The 12,166-nt window shown below is 34.3% G+C and overlaps 1 protein-coding gene across 4 annotated transcripts; it reads right to left on the minus strand.

Annotated features, from left to right (window-relative positions):
* Positions 1 to 3,311: 3,311 nt before the first annotated feature.
* LOC110738290 (protein NLP2-like) lies at positions 3,312 to 8,154 on the minus strand. 4 transcript variants are annotated; one of them, XM_021918669.1, is made up of 5 exons: positions 8,051 to 8,154; positions 6,263 to 7,441; positions 5,959 to 6,006; positions 4,885 to 5,824; positions 3,312 to 4,443 (listed from the first exon to the last, which is right to left on the minus strand). In XM_021918669.1, the coding sequence occupies exons 2-5, from the start codon at positions 7,175 to 7,177 to the stop codon at positions 3,539 to 3,541; spliced, it is 2,808 nt and encodes a 935-aa protein (XP_021774361.1). In that variant the 5' UTR covers positions 7,178 to 7,441; positions 8,051 to 8,154; the 3' UTR covers positions 3,312 to 3,538. The 4 variants fall into 4 exon arrangements, with proteins under 4 accessions (XP_021774361.1, XP_021774368.1, XP_021774353.1 ...); XM_021918676.1 differs by having other exon boundaries at positions 8,084 to 8,145; XM_021918661.1 differs by having other exon boundaries at positions 7,876 to 8,077.
* Between the last annotated feature and the right edge of the window lie 4,012 nt (positions 8,155 to 12,166).

A 12,166-nucleotide genomic window follows, 5' to 3' on the forward strand; every position in this document is an offset into this window, starting at 1 on the left:
AAAAAAATGGCGGGAGAGCAGTATTAGGCACCGGTTAACCGGTGCCTATTCTACCGTATGGCATCGGTTAACCGATGCCTATTAAACCCTATGGCACCGGTTTTGAACCGGTGCCAAATAGGGGGTTTTTGGCACCCTTCAAATAGGCAGCGGTTCAAACTGGTGCCTTAGACCGGGTTTGAACCGCTGCCTAATGCGTTTTTTCTACTAGTGTTAATTAAATCGGTGCAAGTTGTAAACCGGTAAATTAGTTGTTTATAGGCAAATTGGATGGTTCCACCCACCCAATGGAACTCCTGGACGGTATTAGGGACCATGGTAAACATTTTGGAAATTTTTATTTCCGGGCGAAAAAAAATTCAAAAATTACAAAATTGAAGGCTAATATCCACGCTTTTTGAAAATTTTTGGAGGATTCGGGGCACGGTGTCGAAAAGACTTGAAATTTTAGGGAATACATCTCGGAGTCATATAATGCCGTTTGGAACCATATATGATCATTATATGTTGTCATAAATGTTCGTGGTAGACTTGAATGAATGAAATCGGTGCAAGTTGTAAACCGGCAAATTGGCCGTTTAAAGGCAAATTGGATGGTTCCACCAACCCAATTGGATTCCCGGGGAGTATTAGGAACCATGGTAAAAATTTCAGCAATTTTTATTTTCGATCGAAAACAAGTCAATAAATTCAAAAATTGAAGGCTTATGTCCACGCTTTTTTGAAATTTTTGAGGTTTCAGGGCCCGGTATCGAAAATCCTTGAGATTCTAGAAAATAGATCTCGGGGTCATATAATGTCGTTTTGAACCATATATGATCACTATTTGTTGTCATAAATGTCCGTGGTAGGCTTGAGTTAATGAAATCGGTGCAAGTCGTAAATCGGTAAATTGGCCGTTTAAAGACAAATTGGATGGTTCCACCCACTCAATTGGACTACCGGAGGGTATTAGGGACCATGGTAAATATTTCGATAATTTTTATTTCTGGCGAAAAAAAAGCCAAATATTTCCAAAATTGAAGGCTAATGTCCATGCTTTTTGAGAAATTTTGGAGGTTTCAGGACGCGGCGTTGAAAAGGCTTGAGATTTTAAGGGTTATATATCGGAGTCATATAATGCCGTTTGGAACCATATATGATCATTATATGTCGTCATAAATTTCGTGGTAGGCTTGAATTAATGAAATCGGTGCAAGTTGTAAATCGGTAAATTTGTCGTTTAAAGGCAAATAAAATTGTTCCACCCAACCAATTGGACTCCCATAAGGTATTTGGGACCATGGTAAACATTTCGACAATTCCAAAATTAAAGGCTAATATCCACACTTTTTGAGAATTTTTGGAGGTTTCGGACTTTCGGGGCCTAGTGTCCTAAAGTTTTGAAATTCTAGGGGATATATCTCGGGGTCATATAATGTCGTTTAGAACCATATATGATCATTATTTGTTGTTATAAATGTTCTTGGTAGGCTTGAGTTGATGAAATTGGCGCAAGTTGTAAATCGGTAAATTGGTCGTTTTAATGCAAATTGGATGGTTCCACCCACCCAATTGGACTGCCGGAGGGTATTAGAGACCATGTTAAACATTTCGGCAATTTTTATTTTCCGTCAAAAGAAAAGTTAAAAATTCCAAAATTGAAATCCTTGCTTTTTGAGAAATTTTGGATGTTTCGAGGCCCGATGTCGAAAAGTTTTGAGATTTAAGGGGATATCATCTCGGGGTCATATACTAAATGTCGTTTGGAACCATATATGATCATTATATGTTGTCATAAATGTTCGTAAGTAGGCTTGAGTTAATTTAATCGGTGCAAGTTGTAAACTGGTAAATTAGCCATATAAAGGCAAATAGGATGGTTCCACCCATCCAATTGGGCTCTCGGAGGGTATTAGGGACCATTGTAAAAATTTCGGCAATTTTATTTCCGGGCGAAGAAAAGTATAAAAATTCCAAAATCAAAGGCTAATATCCACGTTTTTTGAGAAATTTTGAAGGTTTCGGGGCCTTGTGTCGAAAAGCCTTTAGATTTTAGGGGATTAATCTCGAGGTCATATAATGCCATTTGGAACCATATATAATTATTATATGTTGTCATAAATAATGTTTGTAGTAGACTTGAGTTAATGTAATCAGTGCAACTTGTAAACCGGTAAATTGACTTTTTTAAAGGCAAATTGGATGGTTCCACCCACCCAATTGGACTCCCGGAGGGTATTAGAGACCATGGTAAACATTTCGGCAATTTTTATTTACGGGCGAAAAAAAGTCAAAAAATTCAATAATTGAAGGTTATATCCACGCTTTATGAAATTTTTTGAAGTTTTCGGGGTCCGATGTCGAAAATTCTTGAAATTCTAGGGAATACATCTCGGGGTCATATAATGTTGTTTGGAACCATATATGATCATTATTTGTTGTCATAAATATTCGTGGTAGGCTTGAATTAATGAAATTAGTGTAAGTTATAAACTGGTAAATTGGTCGTTTAAAGGCAAATTGGTTTGTTCCACCCACCCGATTGGACTCCCTAAGGTATTTGGTACCATGGTAAATATTTCGGCAATTTTTATATCCGGGCGAAAAAAAGTCAAAAAAAATTCCAAAATTGAAGGCTAATATACACGCTTTTTGAGAAATTTCGAATGTTTCGGGGCCCGGTGTCGAAAGGCATTGATATTTCAGGGGATACATCTCGGGGTCATATAATGTCGTTTGGATCCATATATGATCGTTATATGTTGTCATAAATGTTCGTGGTAAGCTTGAGTTAATAAAATCGGTGCAAGTTGTAAATCAGTAAATTGGTCGTTTAAAGGCAAATTTGATTGTTCCACCCAGCCAATTGCACTCCCGGAGAATATTAGGGACCATGGTAAACATGTCGGCAATTTTATTTCCAGGTGAAAAAAAGTCAAAAAATTCCAAAATTAAAGGCTAATATCTACGTGGAAGTGTTGCTAGCCCAGGTTCATATCCACGCGTTTTTAGAATTTTATTAGGTTTTTCCCATTGAGGCTACTGGTATGAGTTGTTGTCTTAAGTATTTTTTGTGAGAGATAAAAATACGAACATGTTGTTAGTGTATTGCTTTATGTTACAATTCAATCGTTCAAAAATTTTTAATTATTATTATTATTCACAACTCTCTAATATATTGATATTAGAGATTCTTCTGCGTTCTATTCTATATTTCTATGTAACATGAAAATATAACCATATATCCATCATCACTTGTTACTTTTATAATACTTTTGTTAATTGTTACACACCTTACTTTTACTTGTCATGTTAGTATATTATATATGTGTGCAAATAATCATTTTGTTTCTAGTATATAATGTCAAATAGTACAAAGATGATGAACAAAAATATTCAACAGTATGAATTATGAAATACAAGATATTCATCACATTGGTTACTGGTGAAGTAAAAAAGTTCCCAATGTCCCAATTATTGGAAAACAAAAAACTACTATCTTTGTAACTATTGATAAAGAATAAGAACATAAACTACATACAAGCAAATTCTGAAGTTAGGATAAACCGCTGCTGCCAAATGAACTAGCCAAGCTCGAAAGAGGGCAGATGGAAAGCTTGATTGTGTGGCTGCCCGACGATTTATGTATATCTATGCACTCCTCTAGATCAGCATCACATGTTAAAAGAACCCATTCTTTATCATCATCCAAGTACTTGATTCCCATCTTACTCAAGTCTTCTAAGTTAAATCGTTTCACAATTTCTTGTTGCAAGTCTAGGAATCCCATGTTTGGTAAGATTGAGAATCGAACTTTCTCATCCCCAAAAGTAGCTTTAGCCTTGAAAACACCTGCCTCCCTCGAAAGCCAGCTTTTTGTTATTGGCAGAGGAGGCAGAGTTTCGAATGAAGGATGCTCAGCAAGAGTTTTGTTGCTCTGAGATCTTTCCAATATTTGGCTAGCTTCTTTTTTACTACTTATTAGCACTTGTAATTCTGCTTCACTTCGGGCTCTCTTGAGGGAACTGCTAGGATCTTCTGTTGTCGATGCATCCTTACTCCCTGAGGCAATGGTTGTAACAGGAGATGACATCTTTGCTCCGCTTGAGAAGCAATAACTAGAAGTCGAGGTTTGACTGGAAGAGGTAGAGGCTGGGGAGTTAGAATTTGTGCCTCCTGTAGGGTGTATGGTCCCTTCAGGTTGAGTTGTTGGTTGTTGCTTTGGTTGATTGTTTAAGTTTATCGACGATACTTGACTTTGTTTTGGCTGTGTAGTTGGGCTATTAAGTTCAGGGAATTTTGAATAGAAGGAAGATAGTTGTATGGAGCCTTCGGCCCCTTGCACTGAATCAATGACCAGTTGAAGTTTCCTTAGAGAATGATCCACCTTCTTGATCTTTCTAGAAGGCCATCTTGCAATCCCATGTTGCCTACATATCCTTTTCAAAGTTGTGGGACAAACTGCAAAAATATAATTATAGAGGGGAAAGGATTACTCATAGGTTTGAGAGTAAGACAGCATGAGGCGAAAACATAATTTATACCTTCCTGTAAAGTTAGATTAAGCAAAACAATGTGCACCATCGAATTCCTGCCATTTGAAATCTAGGCTTAGCTATATCTTTTGGAAATTTAATGGAACAGTTTTCGGACAAGATGTTTGTGTAACAGGAAATGTCAAGTGGTTGCCAAGAATATTACAAAATGTTTATTACGTCTGCACTAGCTAACAGTAAGTATGATATTCAATCAGAATACAAAATATTTTCAGTTGATAGGTTTAAGTCATCTTGTTTCTTAGATATTACACTGCGATTAATATAGTACATCATTTCATAACATAGGAATACTTAATGAATGTAATTGTAAATGGGGTCACATTAAATAGTATAAGAATGTTACCTCCTATGCTTCTAGCTGCATCTTTTAAACTACCAGCAAAATACTGCCTGAGTACATCCAAACTGATAGTTTTCTGAGTCTTGGTCCTCCTCTTTTCACTTCTGGCACTAAGAGGAAGTCGGCCTCCAGACGATGTACCACTTATTCCTTTAGACCCTGAATCTTGGTTGATGTTTTCACTATCAGAAAGTGCCTGTCCAAGTTGTAAACTTGGCTCGTTATCACTCCAGTTCATCACCTTAAATCCTTTACTAGGCTCGTCTTCTCCAAATTCTAGCGAAACCACAACCTCCTTACCCTTTCTCTGAGGTTCCATCATCTGTGAAAACCAGGAAGTCTCCTTTGTCTCACTATCTGCAGCCGGCTTTCCAGGGAACAAAAGCTTCTGCTCAAAGTCATTGTCTGTGATAAAATTAAGATACCGGCAATGCTGCTGTATGACCACTGATACAGACTGCCATATTCTAGAATGAAAAGCTAGACCTTTTTCTTGAACATTTGATGGTAAATAGAATTCTAAAACATAATCGTTCTTCTCATGATAGATGCTACGGAGCCTTACTGCTACTGCACCGCGCAACCCAATCATCCTTGCGTGGTGAGACAGAGGATATTCAACCTTACTGAACTCTGTGATATCAGTAGCATAACAAGGCTGGTTGGTGTCAAATGCTTTGCCAACTATACCTCCTTGGCTTCTCAATAAGTGGTGGTCCGAGCAGGCCTTGTGAAAATCCATAACTCGTTGATCACGCACATAACAGGCAGAATCAATAATTGAAACACAATTAACATTGTTTTCAGAATGCCAACATCCGCCTTTTCCTTGCTGTGAACACGGAGCCCATGTTTGAGCTAAAGGCAAATCGAGTGAATCACATACAGCTCTAACCACGGTTAATATCTCAGGTTCTACAGCATCATAAGTTCTTTTACCGGACTGAAAAAAATAAATCAGACTAATTTAGGAAGATATTGATGTCAGAAATACAGAAGAGTCAGTTTCTTCTTTTATTTCCAGAATACAGGCTATTTACTGAGTATTAATGTCTGTAATAGTATGCATCAAATTACCTGTTCCGGAGGAGTGTCAAGAATTTCTGAACTCCTAAGATGAACAGTCTGCATAAAATTGTAACACAAATGAGCAAATGTTGCTGCTTAGAAAAGCAAATTAGGACTTTTAAGACGGCACTGAACTAGACAGCTATAACAAAAATGCGCAAAAACATCCAATTAATTTTAAGAATACCCCCACATTTAGTCAACAAAATTGCCCCTTACCCATAAGTTAAGTAAAATGAAAAAAACAATCATATAATTTGAGATCATTCCTTATTAAATCAGTAGAATGTAAAGTAAGGAAAGAAAAACAGACCTCAAGTGCTTTACAAACGCTTTCAATTTCAGGACGATAGTCGAATTTATCAGTAGTCATGATAATCTCAACAACACCCAAGGAATCACCACTACCCTTTTCGAAAACAGGAAGTGCAATCGAGCCACGAACATCAAACTGTCGTGCATAAACTTGACGTGGGTATTCCTCCGTCCTAAAATATCGAACATCAGGCGTCCATTCAGGCACCTTGCCAAGGAAGACTCGCCCAGGCAGTCCATGTGCCTGTTTAGTATCTTCATCTGCTAGAAACTCGTATTTCTCTGAAACATCTCTATAGTGGAGCAACCGTGTACTCGAAGGCTGATGAAAATACGGTTGCTCCACTGTTGTTAGGAAACTCTTTAGTCCTTTTTTTATAGGCACCCATATTTGAATCAGAACATCTCTATTTCTATTCAAGTCTCTCAAACTAGTAACTGCTCTCATCAACCTTTCTCTGACAGAAGTTGAAGCACCCGAATTCGCCTTGGGTCCTATCCACAAGATTCTGTTCAGCTCATTGCCTTCCCAGGAGAAACTGCGCGATTGGTTCAGAACTGCTGCTGCTGGTGTTATCGCGCTGTCATCCTGATTTTCTGAATCCACTGCCTGTTCTTCCTTAGGACTCCACTTTTCGCGGTAGCTACTAAGCTGATTACCTGGTGAGGTCAAACTGCTGGAGACAGGCTCCAAACTAGGGAAAGAAAATGATGAAGGATAACTCAAGCCGCGAGATGTGGATGGACTTATTGGACCCTGACCCTGACCTTGACTCGTACCTGACTGCAGAAGGTTTGATCCATCAGCTGTTTGTAACCAACATCCATCATCTAAGAGCTGTTCCATTAAATCATAGTCAATGTTTCCGAAAACAGGTGGATTATTTGTAGGATTAAAGGAACCATCATCCATATTCAGAGAATTCTATTGTATAAAATTAACTATTTATTTTTTTTCTTAGACTAATTTACAAAACTTTTATAAATACAAATTTTATTTTTGTTGCAGAAGACCCTTCTTTGAAATTTTAAATATTATGACCCAAAACTCCAAAGTAGTCTAAATATGTAGAACAAATAACAAAACTCCCAAGAAGGATCTCTATCTTCTATCTTGAAGAACTCAATCTGTTTGAGGTGTTGAAACAGCATCTTCAATTCAAAAGTCCTCTCTCAACTGAAATTCACAACAATTTTAAATTAGTGAGAATTTGGTTGATTTTGCATTTCTTTAATTTCGAAACAAATAAAAAAAACAAACATTGAGTAAGGTCATATAAACTCATGACAGAATTTAAAAGAGGTAATTTACTAAATTAGCAAACAAAATCTTAGATAAAAATAGATGCTTGGAATCTATCAAACTTAACTATAACTTATGATGTCAAATTTTGCATTTTTATTCAACAACTAACAAAGAATAACACTTGTCTTAAAAACAATTAAATCATGCAAAATGATAGTCAAAATCAAAAACAAAACAAAACCCATTTCTCAAAACAAAAAACCCATTATGTATAACAAAAACAAGCTCCAAAAACTAACCATGAAAAGAAAGAGAGGAGAGAGAAAATTTAGAGAGAGAAACAAAAAAAAGAAAGAGGCACTAACTTTGTGGAGAATCCTAGGAGATTTCGAAGTGATTTGCATCTCCAAATAAAATGAGAGAAAGAAGAAGAGATATTTGTGAAGTTAAGTCAGATAATGATGATCATGATTATGATGATGATGATGATATTATAGTTGTAATTTTAATTTAGAAGATGAAGAAGCTAAGGTTACATACAATCATACATACTGGGTTTTTGTGGGTTGGTACCTTCTTCTTTGTACATACCAATTATACTTACATCAGCAAACAAGCAGAGCTTTTTTTAATAAAAAAAAAAATTATGCTTATTTTTATTTGTTATTTTCATTTTGATTAATTATATACTTAAGACTGTCCATAACATGGAAATTTTTTAATTATTTTTTAATCTTGGACTCTCCTGCTTCTTGGGTCTTTTATTGGGGAATCTACTCATCAGTGGGACCCTTGCTTACCTCATGTTTTTTTTAATTAAAGTCCATTTTTTTATGAGCACTCTTTTTTTTATTTTTACCTTCTTTTTCTTCTTTATATACCATTATATGGCATCTTTAATTAGAAACATGTACGTGTATTATACGTTCGGGTATGTAGTTGGTTGATAATTAAGAACTGGTTATATTAGCTGATTTAGCTAGCTAATTGTATTAAATGTTTTAATTTGTTAGTTGTTTTAGTTATTTGAACAAAAATATTGATAAAATTGCCTAATTATTTTTAAAAGATTGAGCATAACCAATTCATTGAACCAACTCTTTATCAAACAATCAAAACGGGAGACATATGGAATAATTAACCTTCATAATTGGATCATAATTTATCAATACTCTATTTACCAAACAAAGTTTGGTTTAAGATGTCTAAGTGACAATATATAGTATATAATTGCTAAATATACTTAATACTCCGTATTTCCTATTAGATACATCCGAAATTATAGGAGGGATAGTATGGCTTATACATGTAATGTGTTGTAAAGGCAAATTGATTTGTTGAAGGTGATGCCCAATTTTAAAAATATGGGGTTGAAAGGAACATTTTGGTTTTGGACCACTGTTGAGTGAATTTCAGTTTGAGTTTTTATATTTTATGTAATAATTGCAGAAAAAATTATGAAATTTTAATGAAGAATTGAATTGAACAAGCTTTTTTTTTTTTTTTTTTTTTTGGAATAGTTTTGTTACAGGTATTTTATACTGTTCTTTGTGTCACAAAGTATGTTGGTATTTTGACTCTTTATGTACTCCTTTGCTAGAAATATAGCAGACAAAGTTGGGTTGATACTGTTTCATTGACATTTCACCTAATTAGTCAATTGCACACCATAACATACAATGTTCATTCTTCTTAAAATATTTATCAGTCTCAAAATAATTTTATAAAATCAATTTTTTTTTTAATTTTTTTTTTGGTAATGAAATTACTTACAAGTTACAACTTATGATTTACAGTTTTTTTTTAATAAAAAATGTAGTCATCTTCTAAAGTCATATAAGTCAAAATTATGTTTACATTTTAGAGTTTGAATAAATGTAATTGAGGTTAATTAATTCAACATTTAGAGAATAAACTATATATGTCTTGGGTCTTGAGTATGTACTTTTTCCTTTCTAGTTTCTAGCTAGTTTATGTACAACTTGTGCATATAAGAATATAACTGTACCAATAATTAATATAGCTTTGTTCAATATTAATAAATAATAATCGCTAGCTTAGCTATTAATAAGATGTTTATAATGCTAAAAATTCATTAGCATAATAATTATAATTATGATGACCTTCAAATAATACTCCACATTTGACATAATACTCCTATTACTAATTTTGTTAATTTATAATATGGTTGACAAAATAATTATAGAATTTGTAACCCGGTTGATTCACCTTAGAAGTAAGTGTCTAAGTGAAGAAGATCGTATGGATTACACCCACTTAAAGCCCCACTTGCAAATATACTATGCTCACCACTTTCTTAGAACAAGGCCACCTTTTTTGGTCTAAAAGAAGTAACACACTTTAATTTATTCTAAACGAACTACAACTACATAAAAGAACCAGGGCTACAAGGCCACCTTCTTTGGTCTTGTGGTTTTTTAATTGAACTAATGTGATTTAAACTGAATTGAACATAACTGAACTGAAATTGATTTCAAAAGAATAGGGATGACCTTCATTTAGTCTAGATGGATCTATCAAGTGAGCTATGAGATGTTCGAGTTGTTGAGGATTTTGTATTTACAAGGGTCACAAATAAAATTGCAAATGAAATTAATAGAAAATTCTTTGAGGCGTGAAAGGGATCACCTTTTCAAAAGTATAATTCTGACCCTATACCACAACCGAGTATCACAGAAATTTACACAAGAGATACAACGAATGCAATTGCAATCACAAGTAGGATGATTACAATACAATGTAAATAAGCTTTTTGTGATTTGTGTTAATGATCAATAACTTACAAAAGGTTTTCAATAGAATGAGAATAAACTGATTTCTTGAAGTTCTATCATCAATATGAACTATCATATTTATATCAAGCGCAATAAACAAAGCAAAACTGAAGAATAACCGTCAAATTGCCCTTCGCGACCTCCCAGGCGAGAGAAACCAAGCAACCCAGAAAAATTTGGGTGCTCTCGCTCCCGGTCGGGCGATGGCCCTCGTCCTGCCAGCGGTGACATCGTTTAAATTTTTCTTCGCTTTCGCTCCATATCGGGTGGTGGCTTGCCATGCCGGTCGGGCGGACTATAGGGCGGAGGAACACTTTTCTACACCGAGATACAAATTGCTCTTTTACTTGTTTAATTGAGTTTCAACACCTTAATCTAAGAAATTCAACTAAACACATGAATAATTTTCACCAATACTCTAAATAATTCAACACGTTAACCTAAGAAATTCAACACCAACTTGTTTTTAGATTTTATTTTATTCCATAAACATTTTATTACGCTATAATTGTTGGTTTAAAATTCCAATACATAATAATTCATATTTATCGATTTAAAATACTTTTTTTTTTTTTGGCATTTTACTACGTAGCTAATTTAGCTTTCTCCTATGATATGCCCTGTCCTAGTATTTGATTGGTACCCAATTCCATTGGGAGAGGAGGTAAAGAGAAAGAGACAGAAAGGGAAATGTGTACCGTGTGTTAGGAAAGTACAATCTCCGAAATGTAAATACTACGCACACATGTGATTAGGTCACTATAAGAGGAAAAAAAAATTAAAGATTCCGAGGCAGTCTCAAATTATATAGACAAATCAACCAAACTATGGTCTGTATTTGTTAGGTGGGGAAGTCCAATGGATATTAACAATACTTTTTATACTACATTCGTTACATATTATTTGCAACAATTAGAACAAATCAACCAGACTATGGCTCCATTCTTTTTAATTGTTTTGCTCTGTTGACACCAGCTCCGTCTAGTCTGTTTGTCCAGAAGCTTAAAAGAACAGGGTCGTACGGTAGCAAGATTGAGGTACGACCAAGATTTTTCTCCTTACATTAAAAAAAATACACCATACGGAGTACTGTAGTACTTTACTCATGTATATATATACAACTACAATTACTTCATCTATTCATTTTAGTTGATATGTTTCTTATACTAATACTGCCAATTTATAAATTCAATCATTAATATATTTATTCATCAATAAGTAAAAATTATAACAATTACGGAGTAGAATTTTATGGAACAATGTACTATAAAAATAATCGGAAAAAATCTCACTTGATCATTATATATGCGAATAGTGTAAATGTGTCAACTAAGAACTAATGGGTTAACTATAAGATAATATAAAGAGCAAGAGATTTGATAAAAGGGAAAAAATATTAGTCCAAGTTTAGTTTAAATCAACCTAAGTAACTTATAAGAGAGGGTGAAAAAAACAGCTAGAGAAAGACAAACTTAGCTTCCAAACTATGAACTACTCGTAGTAATTGATTCCTCTATATATATCCCTGGCTATTTAAATTTTAAACTCGATACTGAAGTAATATTTGCAATTTAAATTAAACAAGTATGCATGATTGCATGTATGTATTTAATGAAAAAAAAGCAGTAGTACGCATTAGAATTAACAATATTTTGGTTCATGTTATTAAGTACATAATTTTCAAACATAATAATATGCATTATTGCATAAATTTTGCAGTGTGTATATATATACACAACAAATTATTAAAGGGTTATTGATCATGCATCTAGCGTGATTATATCATTGTATGATTATATAAATTAATGTAATTTCAATTTTACACAAATGAAAAAGGAGTATAAAACTGTAAATATCTAAT

This window comes from Chenopodium quinoa, unplaced genomic scaffold, assembly GCF_001683475.1.
Source record: "Chenopodium quinoa cultivar QQ74 unplaced genomic scaffold, ASM168347v1, whole genome shotgun sequence".
Classification (NCBI taxonomy): Eukaryota; Viridiplantae; Streptophyta; class Magnoliopsida; order Caryophyllales; family Amaranthaceae; genus Chenopodium; species Chenopodium quinoa.

Bases quoted from the DNA above. Each gene is read 5' to 3' on its own strand.
- LOC110738290 (XM_021918669.1), bottom strand. From the start codon at position 7,177: ATGGATGATGGTTCCTTTAATCCTACAAATAATCCACCTGTTTTCGGA. The intron at 5,825-5,958 runs GTAATTTGATGC...TATTTTTTTCAG, and splicing joins TTGACACTCCTCCGGAACAG to TCCGGTAAAAGAACTTATGA. The intron at 4,444-4,884 runs GTAACATTCTTA...ATATTTTTGCAG, and splicing joins TGCAGCTAGAAGCATAGGAG to TTTGTCCCACAACTTTGAAA.